The sequence below is a fragment of the Talpa europaea genome (genome assembly GCF_964194135.1).
Source record: "Talpa europaea genome assembly, chromosome: 1".
Lineage (NCBI taxonomy): Eukaryota > Metazoa > Chordata > Mammalia > Eulipotyphla > Talpidae > Talpa > Talpa europaea.
The window spans coordinates 46,752,550-46,773,972 of NC_140073.1; the positions used below are offsets into that span (position 1 = coordinate 46,752,550).

Genomic DNA, 21,423 nt, shown 5'->3' on the forward strand with positions numbered 1-21,423 from the left:
ACAAGAGTTTGTAAATAAGGTTTGTTTTTGATGAGAATTTAATGTAATATTTCTGTCCTCAGGTTTAGTGCCATACAGTGTGCAGCTGCAGTCCCTAGAGCTCCTGCTGACTCGTCATCTTCTGAAAAGTGTGAACAGTCAGATCATCAGGTATCAAGTGAGACACAAGTCAGTAATGAGTTGGCCACCAATGGTCATGGCCCACCTACCTCCAAACAGGTTTCCCAGCAGTCCAAAGGAATTATGGGAATGTTTGTTTCTAAAGCTGCTTCTAAAACCCAAGATACCAACAAGGAAGCCAAAACAGATGCTAAAGAGGTGACAAATGTAAGTCTCTTTTAAAAAGATATGCCCTTATAGGTCAGAATGGGTGACTAGAAAAACATGAATAGGTCCAATGGTAATAGTTTCATTATATAAGGTTTTTATATTAAGTTCTCATTTTTGTACTTTAGTTTGGATCCTTTAATTCTTGATATAGTCCTTTTTTAAGGATTTATTTATGCATACAAGAAAAGGGGTGTAGGCCAGAGGTGTGGGGATGGAGGGTGGGGAGAGGATTCACCAGAGACAGAATGGGGAGCAAAAGAGGCAGATCTACTGAAGTACTGCTGTGGGGAGCAGCGGGTGAGACAGGAGAGGTCTGCTAAGCCATGTGGGCCAGCTCCCTGGCCAGGGATCGAACTCATGCCGCAGTGGTGGTAGTAACTTGATAGTGCTGAGACTTTAATCCCTGCACCACCAGGGGGCCCCTGAAATAGTTCTTTTCTTTTAATAATGCTTCTCACTAAGTCTTGGATTCTCCTGTAAAGTGCAGAGAATTGTGTATTAGCAATATGTCATTTTGCTTAATTGTGTATTAGCAATATGTCATCTTATATTTGGGCTTTGCCATGTGTTCCTTCTTTCCTACTGTATTTAACATTCTCTAGTTTATGAATTTTTCTTATTTTCCCTCCTCATTTCTCTTAGTTTTTTATTCACTCATCTGAACTAACTTAAGTGCATTGACTTAAGAAACGTATCGTTAAAATACTACTAACACATGATCCAGAGAGGTGTAGTTACTGTTATTATTACCATTATGGTCAATTTAAAGACTTCCCATTGGCAAAGGAGAAGAGGATGGAGGAAAAACAACTCCCATTTATTCAACTTCTGCTGTGTGCCAATAGTTTGATCTTTATTTCAATTCTTTTATCAACTCCGTGAGGGAGATGTTGTCATCTCCATTTTGTATGTGGTAAAATCAAAGCTTGAACTTGTTAAATAATTTCCCATTTTGCTGTTTCCCATATTGCTGCTGCCATATTGCTATTAAGTGATAGGATCTATTCAGATCTATACCTGATTATTATAAATGTAATGTCTTGGAAGTTTCTTCTATGTTGTGTACTATATTGCCTCTGATCTATTTTAATTCCATCAAACTAAGTAGTTTTTAAATAGTCTCAAGAAAAGTCTAGTTATGTTCATGTATAATAATTCTATAAGAACTGTGAGAAACTAAGTTTTGGAGATTAACATCAGATACTGTCTGGTCTGAATTTGTTCTTGTACCTAATGTGTGTATGTTTTGGCATGATTATATAAAAACTACCATCACTACAGTGTGCTTTGCTATTGAGATTTTTTGAGACTGCAACTTGAAGAGCAGCTTAACCACTACCAAAAATCATGTATATTTTCTTTCCTGTGTTTTTAGGCATCTTTGGCAGGCAGTAAGGCACCAGGGAAAATGAATATGACAAACAATTTTTTTGGAAAAGCTGCTATGAGTAAGCATGTTCTTATCTTCCTTTGACTAAATACATGGATGTTAATATAATCACATATATCTGAGGCAAAAGACACCTTGTCCAGTTTTGACCATCTGTGACAATACCATGTGGCTTTTGTATATCCCAACATAAATTTGTAATCTGTTGATCAGCTATGGATTTTATGGGTGAGCTGGGCTTAATTCAGATCTGTTGGGGAGGATAGTATACTATTCCAGTTTTATGCCCTGCTTTGAAAAAAGAATGAAATATTTGTCTCATAGGGCTCTTGAAAATGGGTCATTGAAATAGAAGGGAGACTGCCTTGTTAAATGGTAGTATTGAGGTTAATATCATGGATGCTGGTATGAGTTTGCCTGTTGTGATCATTATTACCCTGTCTCTGCAAAATGAATCTTTTGTCTTTCCTTAGTTACTTTTACAGATTATTCATAGTAATGAATTAGACCCTAGACTGAATTAGAAAGGTCCAGGTAGTGATGGCCATTTAAAATTATTTACTTTCTGAGAAAGCAAAATCTCCTATATTTAAAAAAAATCTAAATAAGAATTCTTTCATGTGGAAAGAATGGTCACATATTTTCCTGCATCTCCTATCAAGTGCATATCCCCTTAGGGTATGTGGTGGAATACAAGAAAGAATGCAGGAGCCGCAGGATAATTATGACACACTTTCTTGGAGCATTAGTTTTTACAAAATGTTGTGGGTAGGCATCTTGTTACATGCCTACGCAAGCAAAACTAGACAGAATTCTGCTTTTCTGTAATGGTCAAATTGGGGGAAGGGGTAGGGGTGATACTTTTTATTTGCCATAAAAGTAATCAGACATTTTTATATTCTGAAAGTATATGGAAAATTGGATACTTTCAAGTTATTGGGAAGCATGATTGTATTATTGCAGGCACACTGCACAGGGAATCACACTAATATTAGTGGCCTTGTGTGGTTGATACTAGTTCACTGCACCCAGCTTATGTGGTTTCTTGGCAGTTTTGAAGAGGTCCACACGCTTATTTTTTGTTCTTATGTATGCATTTTTAACCTTCTTTAAAAAATACATTTTCTAATTAAAATATAGAAGATGTAAACATTTGCCAAGTGTAAAAAATTATATGTATTTGTGTGTTCGTTTGGCAAATATTTATTGAGCACCTATTATGTAGTTGGAACTATTTTGCACTGGTGATACAAAAGAGAAAATGCAGACAATGAGGTTCTTTCCCCCAAGGTTCCTTATATTCTACTGGGAGACACAAATACATAAACAAATAAGATATTAATGATTGTAGTTGCTAGGCAGAGAATAACAGGGTGTTATGATAAAATATAATAGAGGGGAGAATACCCAAATAAATATTTACCTATACAAAGAAAAGCTTACAGAGTTGATATTATTTAACAGATTTTTTTCAGGGCTGAATGTTTAGAGTAAAATATGAATATTTTTATTGTATTTGTCACATGATAAGATCATTGCAATAAAAATGAAGTTTGAGAATTGGATGAAGAGATTGACTGTGAGGACTTGAACTATTAAAACCTAATGCTGCACAGTAACACATGTTGCCAAGGATGTGGAGAAACTGAACTTTCATAGATTAGGAGAGAGAATGTAAAATGATGTGCTCATTTTGAAAAACAGTATGACAGTTCTTCAAAAAGTTAAACATAGTTACCCAGCATTTCCACTCTCAGGTATCTGTTCAAGTGAATAACTACTATATGTCCATACAAAATCTTGTATACAAATGCTCATAGCAGCATTATTCATAATATCCAAAAAGTGGAAACAACCCAGAATTCCATCATCTGATGGATAAGCAAAATGTGATATAGTCATTCATTGGAAGATTATTCAGCCATGAAAAAGAAGGAAGCACTGATGATACATAACCCAACATAGCTGCACCTTGAAACATGTGAAGTGGAAGAAGTCAGACACAAAAGATCACAGATTGTCTGATTTCGTTTATGCAAAGTGTTCAGTCTAGGCAAATCTATAAAAACAAAAAGTAGAGTAGTGGTTGTCAAAGGCTTGGTGGGGATTGATGAGTGACCACTGATGGGCACAGGGTTTCTTTTTGGACTGATGAAAATATTCTAAAATTGGATAGTGGTGATGATTGCATGATTAAAAATCACTGAATTGTATACTTTAAGGGGTAATTTTGTGGTATGTGAATTATATCTTAGTAATGAAAACCTTAGTGCTTTATATATATATATAAATTACATCATTGATGACAAAATTTTAACATTTTTTGACTTGGAAAGGTTTTATATTTTCTTGATTATAAAAAGATTTTTTTTAAATTATCAGATGATACAATGACTTCATCATTCAGATAACCAGAAAGTATGATTAAATTTTCTTTAACAGTTGCCCAAAAGTGTTTCAATGAACTTTTTTTTTTTTACTAGCTAATTGGCTGAATGTGGCCACAAACATGGTCAAGGTGGAGTTCCCAAAATACTGTAAAAACATCTGCATGCTGAATCTGTTCTGTCAATGGTATTTTAATTTAGATCAATTTTCTGAGATTGGTAGAGTTGATTCAATAGTTACTCTTTCCCTACTCTATGAGGCAGTTAGAGAATATTTGGAGGTTTTTCTCATACTGATGTAATTTTGCTATCAAAATCATAAACTAATAGAATGCAAAATTTGCATAAACTTTAAAAGATACACATGTAATTTCAGAGAATTGGTTTTTTGGGGGTGGTTTTCACTGACCTTTTGTCCCCCTGGAGATCCATGTTTACTCTTCCATACAGTTTGATGGACAAATTTGGGAAGTACTGGTATTTGACAACAACAGTATTTAAAATGGGAAAGAGAAGGCTGCTGTGGGGTCAGAGTTCTTATTTGAGTCTTCAGGAATAAAGTATGAACAGATTGTTACATTTTCATCATCATCTATTCTTTCAAATAATATACTTCATAAATTATTATACTGAAACTGTGTAACAGCCAAAATTAAGATATCAGCCTTTTTTCTACACTGTAGATAGTTTAAGCTATTTCATGACATATAATAGAACCCTTACATTAAAAAAAAAAAAAACCTGATGCCATTTATAGCTCTCTCTGAGTATTTTTTTCTTGAAAATAAAAACTGTCATTGAGCAGAGTATGACGGCTATGCTGTGGTTTTGCAGATGCTACATCCATCCTGCTTGCATTTCTTAGTCCTCTCTTCTATATAGCGGTTGCTTTTGTTTTTCAGATTGGTGTGGGGCAAAGGCTTTGAGGAGTTAAACTGACAGGTTTTCACATCCTGACTTACCTTTTCTGTCAGTGTTAACCGTGGGCAAGTCACTTAACTGCACATGGTCATCTCTTTTAATCCTTACAAGAATCTTGAAAAAAATTATTCCAGTTTTTACAAAGAAGACTTTTAGATAAAATAACTTGCCCAGAGTGAAGCTGGATTTGAACCAAACTTTTCTGATTCTATAATAAATAGTCTTTTTCTTTTAATTATCTCATTAAGGGAGATAATAAGAGTATCCATATGGCTTAAAAGATAGGCTATAATAAAAAGAAATTAAGGTCTTGGTATAAATTTCTGTCATAACCATTTGTAAATTGTGTATTCTTGAGAAATGCCTTTTAATCCCTGTGACTCTTAATTTCTTCAGCTCACAAGAGGAGGATACCTCATAAAGTTGTGTTCACTTTTTTCTAAGTTCTGTTTTACTATCATTCAGCTTGGGGGCTATGATAACATGAAGAATTACCAGGAGGCAGACATGAAAACAGTTACAGCTGATATTTAGAAAGAAGAAATATTCTCTGACTAGTCCTCTGTTAGGACAGGGACTGTTTTATCTTTTAGCCCTTGTTCCTAACATGTTACCTGGCACTTAGTAGACTGTCAAAGGAATGATAGATTAATATTGCGTGGTGATAGATTAATATTGCGTGCTATACTTTATTTGTAGATAAACTTAAAGTCAATTTGGATTCAGAACAAGCAGTGAAAGAAGAAAAACTAGTGGAGCTACCTCCAGTGTCTGTTACTGAACCAAAGCTGGCAGCCCCTGCAGGCCTAAAGAAATCCAGCAAAAAATCAGAGCCTGTTAAGACACAGCAGAAGGAAAAAAAAAGGTAGGAAAATTTTGTCGTTTGTTGGGGAAGAGTGTCTCTGCTGGGGTTGAGAAGGTCTGTTTGGGCTTATTGACAGCGGTTTTCAGCTGAGTACTAAATCCTACTTAATGCCTTTGGGATATAACTGTGTAACCAAAATGAAGACAGACGCTCACAAACTTAGCTAGTGAAGCAGAACTGTGGAATCAGCCAGGTTAGATGACTTAGAGCTCAAAGTCCCCTTTTTGGGCCCTAATCATCTAAATTGATTGTCTTTTTTCCTTTACTTCATTTTAAATTTGTGGACATGATATAGTGTGCCTAATCATGTGTCTATTTTCCACTTCAGATCGCCAAATGAGAGGTTACTGTTTCCAGTCAAATTTAGGAGAAAAAGTTCTTTGTTTTCTTTTTATATCAATGAGTTTATTTTTCAAGTGGTAAAATGTAATTAGAAAAGAAAATAAAAAGCACACAAGCTGTTAAAAATGGATCCAGGAATTTGAGACACTACCTCATAGTTGGTAGGAATTACTCTGTTGAAAGAAATTCTAAAGGACACTGTCAGCACTGATAGGCCCAGAAATACTTGACTTTTGTGGCAAGCTTGGGCTACTCTAGTAGAAAACATCAACAAAATATTGAAGTTTTGAAAGGTCAAGACTGTCCAGTGGACTTCACCTCCTAGGAACCTGTAAAATGGATTCTTTAAAAAGTCCTGAGCCATAAGTATAGCATTCATTGTTGATGCTGATTGCCAAGAGAACATTCAGTATTTCACCACGAAGTATGTTTTTAGTAGAGGCCCTTTACCAGATGCAGTTCTTTTCTATTTGTAGTTTACTAAGAGGTTTTATTAGAAATGGGTGTTGAATTTTGGCAGTTGCTTTTGCCGCATTTATTGAGATGATGATCATAGTCTTTCTGTAATTGTGGTGAATTATGCTGATTGGTTTTCAAATGTTAAACTAATCTTACATGTTTGGGACAAACCCCACTTGTGATGTATTACTTTTTTTATATGTTGATGGATTCTATTTGTTAATATTATAAAGAATTTTTGCTTCTGCATTTATGAGGGCTATAGATCAGTTATTTTCTTCATCAGGTTTCAGTATTAAAATTGTGCTAACTTCTTAAAATTAATTTCCTTTTGTTTTCTGAGTTTGTGTAAGAATTGTTTTTCTGTCACTTTTTTGATGATTTTAAAATTGTTTTTGTAATGTATTTGTTTCTTAAAAGTTTGATAAAATTCACTAGTGACTCTAGACCCAGAGTTCCCTTTCTGGGAAGATTTCCTCTTTATTATGAATTTGATTTCTTTAAATAGAGGCATGCACATTTTCTTGTACTTTTGGGGCCATTTTTGTTTTTTGTTTTTAAATGTATTTCATCTTACTTGTTGAGTTTATTGGCATAAAGTTCTTCATAATGTAGCCTTATTCTTTTTGTATCTGTAGAATCTGTTGTCAGTGTAGATTCCTTCATTCCTTTTATTGGTCAATACATTCTTTTGTCTTGCTTTTTAATTGGTCTTAAAATGAGTTTATTTTTTTTCCCCAAAGATTGATTTATTTATACAAGCACTGTGTACAGTCCGAAGCACGGGAGGGTGAGAGAATTCACCAGAGCAGAGTGGGGAGCAGAACAGACAGACTGACGAAGAACACTGCTGAGGGGAGCAGTGGGCTGTAGGAGAGGTCTGCGCGCCATGTGGGGCCCTTGCCGGTGGCCGGGGATCGAACTGGCGCTGCAGAGGCTGTGGGCAGCTTCGCAGCCCAGCACTCTACCACTGCGCCACTGGGGAGGCCCATAATGAGTTTATTAATTTTACTAATCTTCCAAAAAATAACAACTTTTAGCTTTGATAATTTTCTTTTTATATTTCACTGATTTCTGTTCTTTATTATTTTCTTCTACTTATTTTGGGTTTATCTTTTTCTAGCTTAAGGTAGAAAAATAAGTTGATATTTAAGTCTATGTAAGAAATAAGATACTTGAGGATAAAATGTCTTCTACGTATTTGTGTCTTGTTCAGTTATTTGTTGATTGAATGAGTAGTGATGGAATATCCAGAAGAGCTAGGTAATGTCAAGGTGTGGGGTCCCAAGTTTTTATTATGTTGTTAGAATCACCTTAAGATCTTGTGTCTTTGCCTTTGCTCATATTGTTCTTTCTCTTTAAAATGTGTCTGATGAATGTCTACTTAGCTTTTAAAGTTTCAAGTAAGATTCATGTTCCATAACTTTTTATTTTTTGTCTAGGGGTGTTTATATCTATTTTTTCCTGCCAGAGTTTCTTGAGAACAGTATTTTCTTGATTTTGATCTTTTCTTGATCTTGATCATCCCTCAGTGTTTGGCAGAGAGTCTTGTGTGTAGATAGTAGTTGTTTATTTAATGGTAGTTGATTGGTTGAAAGGCCGGTGTGGGAAAGTAAGCAGGAATTTAGAAAAAATTCTTGATAAAATGGTAGTATCTTCCAGTAGACTACAGAGAGTGTAAGAAATTTTTTATTCCCTTTCAAGTGACCTAGTGGTGGTCAATTAGCAGACTGTCCTTGGGAAAATATCCTTGTTGATTGATAGACATCTTTTCTATCCTCTGTAATTAAGACCATGAGTAGCAAAGCCCATAGTAGCATCTGAATATTTATATTTTTTATTTTGTATAACATGCTGAAATGATTCCTGATTGGCAACAGGGGGAAGCGAGTGGAGCTATCTGATGATGAGACAAAAGAAACTGAAAATATGAAGAAAAAGAGAAGAAGAATCAAATTTCCTGAGTCTGATAGCAGTGAAGATGAAGGTGGGCGTTGCTATTCATTTTGATGTGATTATCTTAGTCAGTTTGGGCTGCTCTAACAAAAATACTGCGGACTGGGTGGATTGAACAATAGGGATGTATTTTTCACAATTCTGAAGGTGAGAAATCCAAAATCAAGCCATCATCTGATTCAGTTCTCTTCCTTTAAAGAAGGATACAGTCTTTATGGCAACAAGAATCATTTCTCTCCTGTCTCTTACAATGGCACTAATCTCATTCATGAGTGTTCAATGCTCGTGACTTAATTATACCTCCCAAAGACCCCACCTCCAAATACCATCCACATCAGGACTTCAATGTATGATTTTGAGGGAGTCCAAACATTTGATGCACAGCAGGGTTGCATTTTTATTAGGATACTCAAGAAGCTAAAAATGTTATTATTATGGGTCACAACAACACAAATCTTCCTAGCATTGAGAAACATATAGCACCTATTTCTGCTTAAAATCTGCTTTAGCCTTTAACCAGAACCATTTGCCAAAATAATGAACACGAAGGGAAAGAGAATTAAATATTTTTATTATATACAGTTGATCCTTGAACAATGCAGGGATGGGGGTACCAATTGCCCACATAGTCAAAAATTTGCACTTTTGATTCCCCCAAAACTTACCTGCTAATAGACTATTGTTGATCTAACTTTATGAATAACACAAGTAATTGATTAACACGTTTTGTATGTTACATATCTTGTAGTCTTACAATAAAGTGAGGTAAAGAAAAAATTTTTATTGAGAAAATACTTTTACAGTACTATATTTATTGATTGGTTGATATTACTATACTGTATTTATCAATATCTTGTTTATAGGAAAATCCACATAGAAGTGGACCCATTTTGTTCAAACCTGTGTTGTCCTTGGGTCAACTGTGTATTAGCAAAGACGTTTTGTTTTGTAAAAAATTAAAATTCCTTTCACTACTTTCATGTGAGTCTTTTAAAATGGGTAATATTGTAGGCATCGAGTGTTGGTGGTCTTCCATACCATACAAATGAAGCTGTGCTGAATTGTAAACTCTAAAGTATCATTATTGAAAGGGAATGACACCAGGGACTCATCTGGTTTTAGGTTTGGGGTGCTGATGTAAGATAAGCAAATCAAATAAGGGGAAGAATCTTACCTGGGAAGAATGTACCTTTCAAAAGAATAACAAATATTCTAAGAGCCAATATCTCTTCCCAAACTTCTTAAGTGAGCATATATAGAAAGAAAAGAGTAAGACCACCTGGGTTAGATTGATGCCAGATGACTTTTCCCTGGAGAGCCTGTTTTGAGTACCAGTGGTAAATAACTTGAATTGCTGCAATCAGTTCTCCACGAATTCATGCCATAATGAATATAAAACCTTAGGTAATGGGATGGGGGAGAGACTAGTCCAGAGGAATTCATCACATAAAGATACAAAGACAAAAACAAAAACAAAAAATGAAGGACATGACTAAGCTTGTTAGACTCTTAAAGCAATTGCTCTAAGAATAACTGAGCACGGTAACAGGTTCTCCAAAAAAGGAGTATTGGTTCAGCTGTACCAGTGAGTGCAAAACAAATTGTATACACGGATGACCGTAATGCAAAAGAAATGAACAGACCTAAGAAATTGTGTAAGGAAGTTATATGACAGAGGTGCATCTTTGACTCTATGGGTTTCCATTCTACCTAGAGTCACGTTCATGTGTAAAAGTTTGTCACCTGTGCTTTCCTATGAAAGGTATATAGCCCATCAGAGCTGTAGTTTTTAATAACTTTTTAGAAGAGTCTCCTAGGGTAGGAGCATGGTATTGTGAGCATCCCTGAGAGGCATTTGCTGTAAATCAGTTGCCAAAATGCTTTGACCAGGGCTGCCAAAAGAAAGATACCCAACTGTATGTATGAGACAAGAACCATCAAGGAACATTCAGACACATGGGAAAATTAGGAAATAATAGGAATATGTGCTAATAGGAATAATCTCCCATACTTCCAACTTGGGGAAGATTCTGGAAAGCTCTTTGAAGCCATCTGCCTAATGTGTTAAAGAGCTGCATCCTTCACTGAGTAGAGAATCTAAGTTGAGGAATTACTGTGCTTGATTGAGTGCTCATTGCTTGCTTTTGAAATCTTCTCTGTAGTCTGATCCTTAACCCACAAAATTAATACTCATGGATGATTAGAAATAGGGATTATTTCGTTTGGAAACGAGAAGATATATGATAGAGGTGGACAGCCTATAATAACAGATGACATAGAGCAGAAGCGCTCAGATGTTTTTCCTCTGGCAAAGATAAATTTTGGCATCTGACGAAATTTATAAACCTTTGCCATTTTATTCCTAAATTTCTTCTTTGTCTCAAAGCCAGTGGAATTTTATTTTAAACCTTCACATAGTCTCTAACCTATTATTGTTTTATTTCTGTTACGCTGAATATGTGCTGTTTGTACAGTGTTCTTAGCCAGAAGTCTGCAGATGAGCAGCAGGAGTGGAGGAAATGGCAGGGGCTTTGGAAACAAGCCAGACCTGAGTTTCAGTCTTACCTCTACCTCTCACTGTGTGTGATTTTAGCTAATTACTTCTTTAATTCCTTGTTTCCTCAGCTCTAAAATGGGGGTGTAATCACAAACTGGAGGCTTTTAATAACCTCAAATAAGATGTGTCAAAAGTGCCAGGGCAGTGCCCGATACATAGGTTTTCTTATTCACCCCAATTTTCCTATTGCGGTATTCGATAAGTGTGTAGTAAGTGCACTTATTTGCAAGTACTTTCTCTCAGAAAATCCCTTCAACTTCATGTCTTTAACTCTACTGAGAGGTCTGTTCCTTTCTTTCTCCCTGGCTATGTCACCAGCACCTTTAGCAGTCTGTGTACTGTACTTTGTAAGTCAAGAAAAGGCCAGACCCAGAAATAACAGTAAGTAAGATCTCCATTGTGAGGAAGAAGTAATTTTAACCAATACGTGGAAGGCTCTGCTAACATTTTCAGTTCTTGTAAATTGTATATTAGTTTTTAAAAAAAATTTCTTAGGAAGCTGTGAATGATTTCCAGGAATTCAGATTACTCATCTCTGCCAGAAAAGTCTCTGATAAACAGTGGTTATATTGTTGGATCCCTAAATTAATTTTACACAGTTCTTATTCTGCCCCAATAAAGGTTGCTTTCCTGGGATAATTGATGTTTCACCACTAAAGTACCTTTCATCTGAAGAACTGCAAATTCATTACAAATATATTTAAAATGTACCAACGTAGCCAACATTTCTTGTGCTTATATCATTAAGCTAAATGGAGGGGGTGTGCTTGGCTTAGTAATAAACACTAAGACAGACATAGATTCTTGCATATGTATGTGGGCAACTTTTTTATTTTAAGGCTACTTGAACCTCAGTTGTATAAAATATAGTAATAGTGATTTTATGGGGTTATTATAAGAATGAGTGATTGTTTATAAAGCCCAGAATTTGAATTTTCTTTCCAATTCTTTCTTAAAATAACAAGTTTTAAGCAAACTAATACATCTACACAGTTTCCAAAACCAGATAAAATAGAAATTTTATAGTAATAACTTATATGTGACTCATCTGACTGATGTTTCTCTCATCAGCTTGCTCCCGTCTACCTTCCCTCTTCCAGGGATTTGTTGAAGTTACTTATTCATCAAAAGCTTTTGGCTCCTGTTCTGTTCTCTTCTTTTTACGGGGGTTTGGGGGCTACAGCATTTCACTCCTTATGTTTCTTTTGGGGGGGGGGGTGGATAGATAGATATGCTGAATCGTCCTTGACCCCAAATTTAGTTTAGAAAGTGATTATTTTCCTTTATTTCCAAAAAATACTGTGTGTTCAGTACAAGGGAAATTGTGGTGCCTCTGCTTCTGTGGCGCTCAAAGTCAGGAGGGAGAATCAAGGTAAACAAACTGTCCCATATAGTGGGGTAAAAGGGGTCTCAGAAGGTTCCCCTGGGATGAAGTGTTTTCCTTGGTTAAGTCAAGTGGTTACAGAACTGGAAATAGAATAAGAACTCCTAAATTTATTGCTGGGAGTACTCAAAAGTCCTTTTCTTTGGCTTCTTCACTGCATAAACTTTCCTCCTACCACTGTACCACATCGTGACACAGCTTTCTTACTAGCCAAACCTTGAGAAAAATGGGTGCTTGGTTCTGTGGTTTGACTTTTCTCTTGCTTACACTCCATCATGTTTTAGCCTCCCAGAGCTGGGCTAATAGCTGGACCACTTTCTTTTTATGTTTCTGTCTCTTGTTTCCCAAACTTATAAAGTTCGGGGGCCCATTTCATTCTTGAAGTGTCTAATTTAATTTATTGCTTTATTGTGTTCCTTCTGGCTCTTGTTCTGCTTCACCTCTTTAGGTCATTTGGCCCTGAACCCTCCACTGTCATAATTTTTAACACTGACCTAATCAGTTGGGAGAATTTCAGATCCAAGACGTGTGCTAAGAATTTGAATACAGCCAGGAGATTCAGGGAGCAGGTGAGGCTAAGCAGTACTCAGTCCCTTGTCCAGCATTTTCCTTGTGAGGATTAGGCAATAGGTCAGTTGAGGATTTTCACTTCCCTTCTCATGGGCTTTACACTAAGATCACTATTCCTGGAACTCTTCAGAAATGATGGGATCTGTCTGGTGGTGCTCTCAGATGATAACCACTTCCATCGTAATAGATCTTTCCTAAAAGTGTTCTTTTCTGCAAATCTCAGTGTAGCAAAATAGGCTTGTCAATGGGGCAGTCATAAAAAAATAGTTCCCAGGCAATGTGTTAAGCAAGTCTTAAAGCTATAGTTGTTACCATTTCAAAGGTGATTTCCCCCCAAAATGTATGCAGCTAGAATATTCCAGTCTAACCAATATCTCAGGTGATTGCAGATAATCAGATCATAGTCACAAAGACTGGCATAGAACATTTGTTGTAATTTGAGGATTATCTCTACTTCACTTGGTCTTAAGAGAAAATTTGTGGTCCTGAGTAATAAGCAGCACCGGGCAGTTGAGATAGTAAGGCTGAGGAATCAGGCTGACTTGGGTTTAAAACCTCCTGCCTCAACAGCAAATTCTGTGACCTTGCCAAGTCAGTTAACCTGTCTGAGCCTCCTTTTTCTCAGTTCTAAAGGATGAATAATAATATGTCTCTCACAGTTGTTGTGAGGATAAAGTGAAGCAGTGTAAGCAGAATATACCACACGAGGCAGTTGGTAGGTAGACACTTTATATTACAACTTCGTTGCCCCATTTATCTGTAAAATAAGATGATCTCTAAGGTACATCGCAAATCTAATGGTTCTTGACTCTGATTTTCTGTGTAAGTTAATAAAATACTTATTTTAAAGATATATACGCGCAGGTGTGTATATATGTATGTATATGTAACTATGTACAGATACAACTGTGGTGTTATTTGTCATGAATTAATAATTGCAAAGTGTCTTGCTGGGCATGGATGTTTAGAGAGCCAGTGGAGAAGGTGTTGTACCAGATAGAGTTCTGTAGTTCTCTTATCTAAGCTTGCTTCATTATTTCAGTCATACCAGACTCTCCTGGGGCTTGTGAAGCTGAGTCACCATCCCCACCTCCTGCTTCTCCACCTCCTGAACCAGTGCCGAAGACTGAGCCAGAGGCTCCTTCAGTCAAGGTACAGCTTTATGCCATGGTCACCCTCCATGCATCCTTTATTGCCCATGGACCTAAAACTGCTGTGCTAAATCAGTTTGAACGCTTGCTGTATACTTCACCAGGGCCAGTAGATGGCTCTTGTCTCATTCTGCTCTCCTGTGGGTAGTACAGAATGAACATTTCCTCCCTTACTGGAAATGAGATTTTGCTTCAGGGCAAGTCTCAGAAAGGTTGGAGAGGTCAGTCTTGGAATTGTGTAGAATAAGGTTCTACCTGCATCAGAGCAAAGTGTGATAGTCGGGTAGAATGAGCAATTTGCATGATTGTCGCTCTTCAGAGCTGTTCTGGAAAAGAAAGGGCTACCTGTGAAAGATTAGCAACAAATGGGAAAATGTAGTTTCCAGCAATCGCCAACTACATCTTTTTTACTTCTATTAGCATAGATAATGAAGAATTAAGAAGCTGACCAACTTTTTTTCCCCTTAAGATTTTCCTTTAAATTTTCCACTAATTTTCTCATTAGAGATAAAATGAAAATTGGTATTCATTATAATACTATTTGACACTAAATGGTTGTAATGTGGAAGAATTGAGGCTAAAATAGCAAGTATCTACAGCAGGACGTGTGCCATCGCAACTTCCAGTCTGGTGTAGGCACCTTCCCTGAGTGCTCCCCTAATACCTGCTTGGCCCTTCCTTTTAAAGCCCTTACTGCAGTGGACCATGATGGTCTGTTTTCCTTGTCTCTCCCCTCCACTAAGGTCCTTACGCTATTTGTCTTTTAAACCATGGCCTGTAACACCCAACAAAAATGTGTGACTGAACACAGTTCTTTGCTCAACATGTTGCTTTTTATACACAGTGAAATACGCACATATGAGCATAGCTTGTCTGTGTAGTGGGATCAGATCCCTAGGACATGTATAGAGTTCCTTGTTCAGCTTGTTACTATGGAATCTTGGAGAGTAGTGGTTGCAGATTAAACAGCTTCTGCTACTTTTCTCTATAGCAACACTGGTCAGCTTAACGTTACATCCTCTGATCTTTTAGAGCTCAAGTGGGGCAAACAAAAGAAGACGAAAGCGCGTGCTGAAATCCAAAACCTTTACGGATGATGAAGGCTGCATGGGTAAGAAAAGTTTGGCTCTAAATTCAGAGTTAGGGATGGTGTATAGAGGTACCGTAACCCCCATAAATCAGTGTGCCCCAGACATTACTGTGCGCCATTCACCACGGGTGACACCATGCTGCTCGTCTGTGACCCACACTCTGTGAGTGGAGGCTAAAGTCAGAATACCTCGGTTCTTGTTTGAGCCATGCACTGTAAGAATAAACTTTGAGATCTTGGGTAAAAATCATGTCACCTTTAGTAGGGGATTTCTGGGTCAGTGGAATGGAGTAATGTTCATTTTGCCCGTATGCGAAGATTCAACTAAACAATGGAAAAGAAGCTTCTATGATTAGGCTCTGAGGAGAGGTCAGGAGTCTGCTTTGTCATTTGTCCCATTTTTTCTTCAGAGGGGTGTGTCTTCTCCAGAAGACTTAGGTTTCCTACTTGTAAGCCATGTTAGGTAAAAAACAGGTGCTGTTTATGGGAATCTAGAGGGAAATTAGAATTCAAACCTTGCGTTGTTGATTCTTTAGTCACGATTTAACTTGTTCTACCCTTTGCATAATTGAACCAGAGTTTTGTGAGGCTTTTAGGATTTCGCACTTGGGGCCCAATAGGATGCTCAGATCCTGGTATTGTGTTTTGGTGTTTGCAGAGTTGCAGGTTTAAGCTCTTAAGCTTCATATTGGTTGGATAGCTCAGAATCATCATTTTTCCATCCCTGTGGCACTTGCCACAGCTCAACTCTCCTAGAGTATCATTTCCCTTTCTTGATTTTCTATGTCTTAAAAAGTGACTCTAAAGAATCAGCCTTTCCTTGGCAATGGGGTGGTTAAAACTAGTGAAGGCATCTCATCGCTGTGTGCCCCATTCCATCATTCTCCACTTCCCAGGCCTCTAAAATGGGCTCTCCCTTTTTAATGGTAGCATATGATTGGGGAATAAAATTCCTTAATAGGGAAATTCTGTCTTCTGAGTGCCAATTTTCTTATAAATGTGAATTCTGGGCTTTGAGTGGTCTTCCTTGTTTTGAGTTTTCTAATAATGCGTTTCAGGTCTCTCGGTTTGACTGTTAGTGGTAATATATGCATTTGCTGTTGAATTTCTTACTTTTAAATTTAAGATGACAAAAATATGAGTGCCAGTTTTTTTTCTTCCTTCTGTCCCAAAAGAATAATGTCAACTATATCTTTGTGAGAGTTCATTGGAAATTTTTGGCTAATTACCTGTACTTTGTTCACAATACAGTTTTCAAGTCTTGGCCAGGTGTGGGATGTGGACATTTCTGTACTCGTGTCTCCAGACAGGACTATTAAGAGCCTTGGACACAACAATGCAAACTGCTCTCACAGTACTTTTTTAAGGTTTTCAGTCCAAATTCAGCCTAATGCATCTTGGCTCCTATTACCAACAAAGAGCTCTGCGTTCCTCTTTCAGCTCAGCCTGTTCCCAGTGTGCCAGCACGCGTGCGTGCCCTGGCCCATACTGGGTCGGAGTTGGTCTGTCAGCTTAAAAAGCTAACGTGTGAGTTTACTGTAAGGGCTGGGGAGTTGGGCCTATGAGAAGTTTTGAGTGGACTTCTAGACAAGGTGAATTTCTAAGAGCGAAACAGTTGAATGGAAAAGAACTCCGGGCCTCCCCGGTGGCGCAGGTGGTTGAGTGCTGCGCCGTGAGTCTGTCCACAGCCTCTGCAGTGCAGGTTTGATTCCCGGCCGGCCAGGGAGATGCCCACATGGCACAGCAGACCTCTCCTGTCATACCTGCTGCTCCCCTCAGCAGTGTATTTCAGTCAGTCTGACAGAGCGGGGAACAGAGCACCTAATATATATATTTATAGTTTTTCAATTTTTGTTAGCCTCTGAATGTCAGGAGTAAGCAAAGTAAATCTTAGAGTCTTGAAAGTAATGGGAGAAACTAGGAACTTAGGGAGGGCCCTGTTAATCATTCAGCTTTAATGGGATTAGATGGATAAGGTGAAGGAATATTCCTCTGGCAATAGCCAGTTGACCTCCAGCTTGGATCATTGTGAGCGGAAAGATAGTATTGCAGGTACTTGGCAAATGTTATCAGGTGCGTCCATACATTACATCAAGCATTGTTATCCCCATTTTCCAGGGGAGGGGAAAAGAATGATCCTCAAGGTGTGGTCTCCAGACGAGCAGCATCAGCACATTGCCTGGGGAATGTTAGAAAAATATGACTCTGAAACTCTGGGAATAGAGCCCAGCAATATTCCCAGGATTCCACTGGAAAGTAAGATTTTATTAGTAGCAAGCTAGCTATTAGGATATGGATATATGTGATTACAAAGTCTATATCTCTAGAACAATCAGACTAATGTTTTATTAGAAATGATCAATAATTGTTGTTGTTTAATGGAAAAAATACCTTTCACTTTAGTTATTTTAGCATTACTGTGCCTATTTGGTTACTCTGTTAACAAAGAAAAGATGTTTTCCTTTACTGTCTCCATTGCAATTAGGAAGGTGAGAAAGAATTTAGATGACATTGGTCATTCAGCTACTGCAGCTCTCCAAAGTCACAGGAAGGTGGCATTATGCTGTTGTGGTTGGTGATTGTTGTACTAGTGAATGGATTCTCATCAGTTCTGTAACATTGCCTTTTGGTACTTCCTTTTGACTGCTCACTGGTATAACTCTTTTCACAGTTTCCACTGGGGAGGGTTCAGTTAGCAGGAGAAGAGGCCAGCTGCACCTTGGGTTGATAGGAGAGAGCGGTGACTTAGTTTTGAGGAATGGCAGTGATAAGTCAAGGAACAATCAAGTTGGTCGCCTGATAGAATTTGTTTGGGATAGTTCCCTTCACGATGTGCATGACTACTAATGCTTGGGCTAAGTAGGAATTCTGAACTGAGCAAATGAGAAACTAACCCAATTCTGTGTCCTTGGGTCTCACAGGGAGTGGGTAACATCAGGGTAGAGCTAGCCGGGAGGATTCAAGGCAGCGAGCCTGGCCCAGCAGGATGGGGATGTAAGTAGAGCAGAGATCAAGACCAGGAAAACCACAGTGGAAATAGGCAGGTACTGTAGGTCAGGGAGGTAAGACTGAAGAGGTCAAAGCAGAGAGGTTGAGATGTCTGAGATCAAACGTCTCTGATAAAGAGCTTTGGGAAGCTAGTGCAGTGCGGGGCTCAGGCCCTCGAATACCCAGGGCCCTTTTAGAGGTGTGGGGCACAGCAGTGACGGGGTAAGGTGAGTGTTGATCCTGAGCTCTATCTTAAGGCTCAAAATACACACTCCCTAGTGCTGGGTCTGACCTCCCAGCGGAGGAGTGCTTCAGGAGGAGGCAAGCACGCCTCTTTTCATCAGTCGGAAGGAAGTGGGGTGAACAAGAGGCCTTGTGTTCTAAATGGAATAGTGTTCTAAATGCCACAACCCACCTGTGTCCTGTTTTTTCCTTATTCTACCAGTAACTGAAAAAGTCTATGAGAGTGAATCCTGCACAGATAGTGAAGAAGAACTTAAGATGAAGACTTCCTCCACACACAGACCCCCCGCCGTTACTCTGAAAAAAGAATCCAAAGAGGAACGAAAAGGTGCCAGAAAAGGCACTGCTGCTCTGAGCAAAGCCAACAGACAAGCATCCATTACTGGCTTCTTCCAGAAGAAGTGAACTGTTAGGTCAGAGTGTGGAGTGGTCAAGGGAGAAGACCAAGAAATACTGACTCTCACTTACTGTGTAAGTTCATCCAGCGCCTCACCTCGCCTGTATCAAAAGCCTGTTCTTCCATCTTGTAAGGTTTATACTGCTTCTGGCTTTTAACCAGAAGAATGTTTAAAAGTTGTTACCGTCTGATGACATTTTTAAGCACAATCTTTGACCTGTCCAGGAGAGGAATTTACTCCAGAAATTAATTGGAACAGGTTTCCAAATTATCACTGAAGTGGTTTAGTGGCTAATCCACAGCACCTCACACCACCACTCACGGCTCAGAAAGCATTTCTCCTTGTTCCCTGGTATTCTGCAGACGTGTGTGGGTATCCTCTCGTCCCTGAATTTTACAGGTGGTGTTCACCACTCCCCTGTGATCCCTTCCTGACGCTACCCTTCCCGCTTCTGTGTGAAGCGGTTCTCTGTAAGTCTTCTAAGTCTTGGTTGGACTAGCGGCCGAAACACAAATCTCCCTGTAATCCTCTTTCCTCCGTTAGAAAGTGCACGGACACCTGGCCACAGACCAGCGTATTATTTGCGTTCTGCCACTTTCACAAAAGCTCTGTAGACCTTCACTCACAATTAGTGGTTAGGGAAAAGCCTCAGGCGGAGCACACATAGAAATGCAATGATGTATTCAAGCCCCCCAGAATTACTTCGAGTCGGCACTGATGATGTTAGAGGACTTGCGTCGCCGACACAGGGGTGCTTTGTGCTCCCCGTGGTGACTTTGGGCTCCTCCCCGCTCTCAGTACGTAGAGAGAAAAACCCATACAATGAAATAAAGGCTACAAAGAGAAATCCCTTCCTACACACAGCGCACGGCGGGGAGGTAAAGTCTCTCCTCAGGAAAGCCGAATGTCAAGAAACAAGTTTTCCGGGAAGGTAATAAGGAAAGAGAAAGCACCCAGATGCTGCTCCTCTGTGGTGTTAACTCTTGCATTTGCTCCCCAGAAGAGATGGAGAGACTGAGTGGTTGGGAGATTTAACCACAAATAAAACATTTTCGTTTACTTGTGGAAAATCGTCTATTCCAGTGATGACTTTTACGTGTCTTCCTTAAGCTGCACAGCGAGCTCCGGGGACGGGAACACAGGCTCCACTGCTGGTGACTCACGGCTGACAGCCCGGGATGTCTGGCTCGTGCCTTCCTCCTGAGCCCAGTGTGTGTCGCCAGTGACACAGCCGGCGGCCCTGCCTGCCATGGGTTAGGACCGTGCCTGACCTTGAGCGGGAGGTGTTTTAGCAGCCATCCCCCGGGGCTCTTCAGCCAGGTGCCCTGAGGTTTGGGAGATGAGTCCTGGCATCACATCTAGGTCTTGAGAAGACGGAGACTTTGTGCAGCAAGCTCAGTCAAGGCTGACATACTCCAAACCCCTTTCTTTGCAGAATGTAGGAGGATGGAAATCCTGGACGTTAACCTTTACCAAAAACTCCTGGAGTGGGATCTCTGTTAAATGGTTATTTTTTCATTGCCTCTAGTCATTTTCCTAAATTAAAGAGAAACAGCAGTCCAGTCTTTTTTAAATTATGATGCTGGAATCTGTAATAAAACCAAATTTTGAATTGGGAAAATGTGGTGTTGGTTGTATTTTCATCTTTGAAAGGATAATACAAATCCTGTGATCAGTTTGCCCAATACGCTGCGTCTACTCCGAGCTGTCTGCAGGACTAAATTTTATATAAAACTCCACCATGTTCTCCACATGAGCTCAATAAATCTGAGACATTGTTTTAAAACAGTGCTTCCAGCTGAACGCTTGATGAGTCTGTTATTTGACAGGCCGGCAGCAGTGTGTACAGTCATCTAAACTCCGGACGGGAACAGGGCTGGCTTTCCGTTCACACCATTCAGACTGTACACCCTTGGGCTGAGAAAACACGTCATCTGCTCCCTTCGCTTCCTCACGGGTTCTCAGTTCTCGCCAACCTCACCTTTTCTGTTCATTTAGCGGTGCTAGTCCTGATCTTACACATTGTATTAGTTTGACTTCATCTCTTGCCAGCCAGGTGACCTGGGGCAGATTCCTAAGCCTTAGGTTCTTTATCAAAACAGCTAAAACAAGTTACGATGGTTGTCACGACTGAAGTGCTATGGCAGTGGAGATTCAGTGTGACAACAGCATATGGGGGGTGTCCCACAAATGGCTTCCTTCCTGAGGTCACATGATACAGTCAGCTACCAGCTTCCTGAAAGGTTAAGGACATGACCCGCATGTCTTTCAAAGTCATGGTCCTGGCTGTAGTGATCCAGAGGGGAGGACTGTCCTGTTTTATGAGGGGGTTTGGAGAAAGTAGATATTCCCCATGGAAGGCTCAATTTTTTAGTCATTAAAACCTTTGTCA

General features: G+C 39.0%; 1 protein-coding gene across 1 annotated transcript in view; it reads left to right on the forward strand.

Annotated features, from left to right (window-relative positions):
* POLD3 (DNA polymerase delta 3, accessory subunit) overlaps positions 1-19,225 on the forward strand; it is a gene marked incomplete at its 5' end in the record, with an annotated part of 38,376 nt that extends 19,151 nt beyond the window's left edge. The window contains 7 exons of the mRNA XM_084231830.1: positions 63-327; positions 1,706-1,778; positions 5,728-5,893; positions 8,575-8,681; positions 14,204-14,313; positions 15,345-15,423; positions 18,836-19,225. Of these exons, the coding sequence (XP_084087956.1) occupies positions 63-327; positions 1,706-1,778; positions 5,728-5,893; positions 8,575-8,681; positions 14,204-14,313; positions 15,345-15,423; positions 18,836-19,038 (1,003 nt within the window). The 3' untranslated portion in view covers positions 19,039-19,225. The remainder of the gene's footprint in view (positions 1-62; positions 328-1,705; positions 1,779-5,727; positions 5,894-8,574; positions 8,682-14,203; positions 14,314-15,344; positions 15,424-18,835) is intronic.
* Between the last annotated feature and the right edge of the window lie 2,198 nt (positions 19,226-21,423).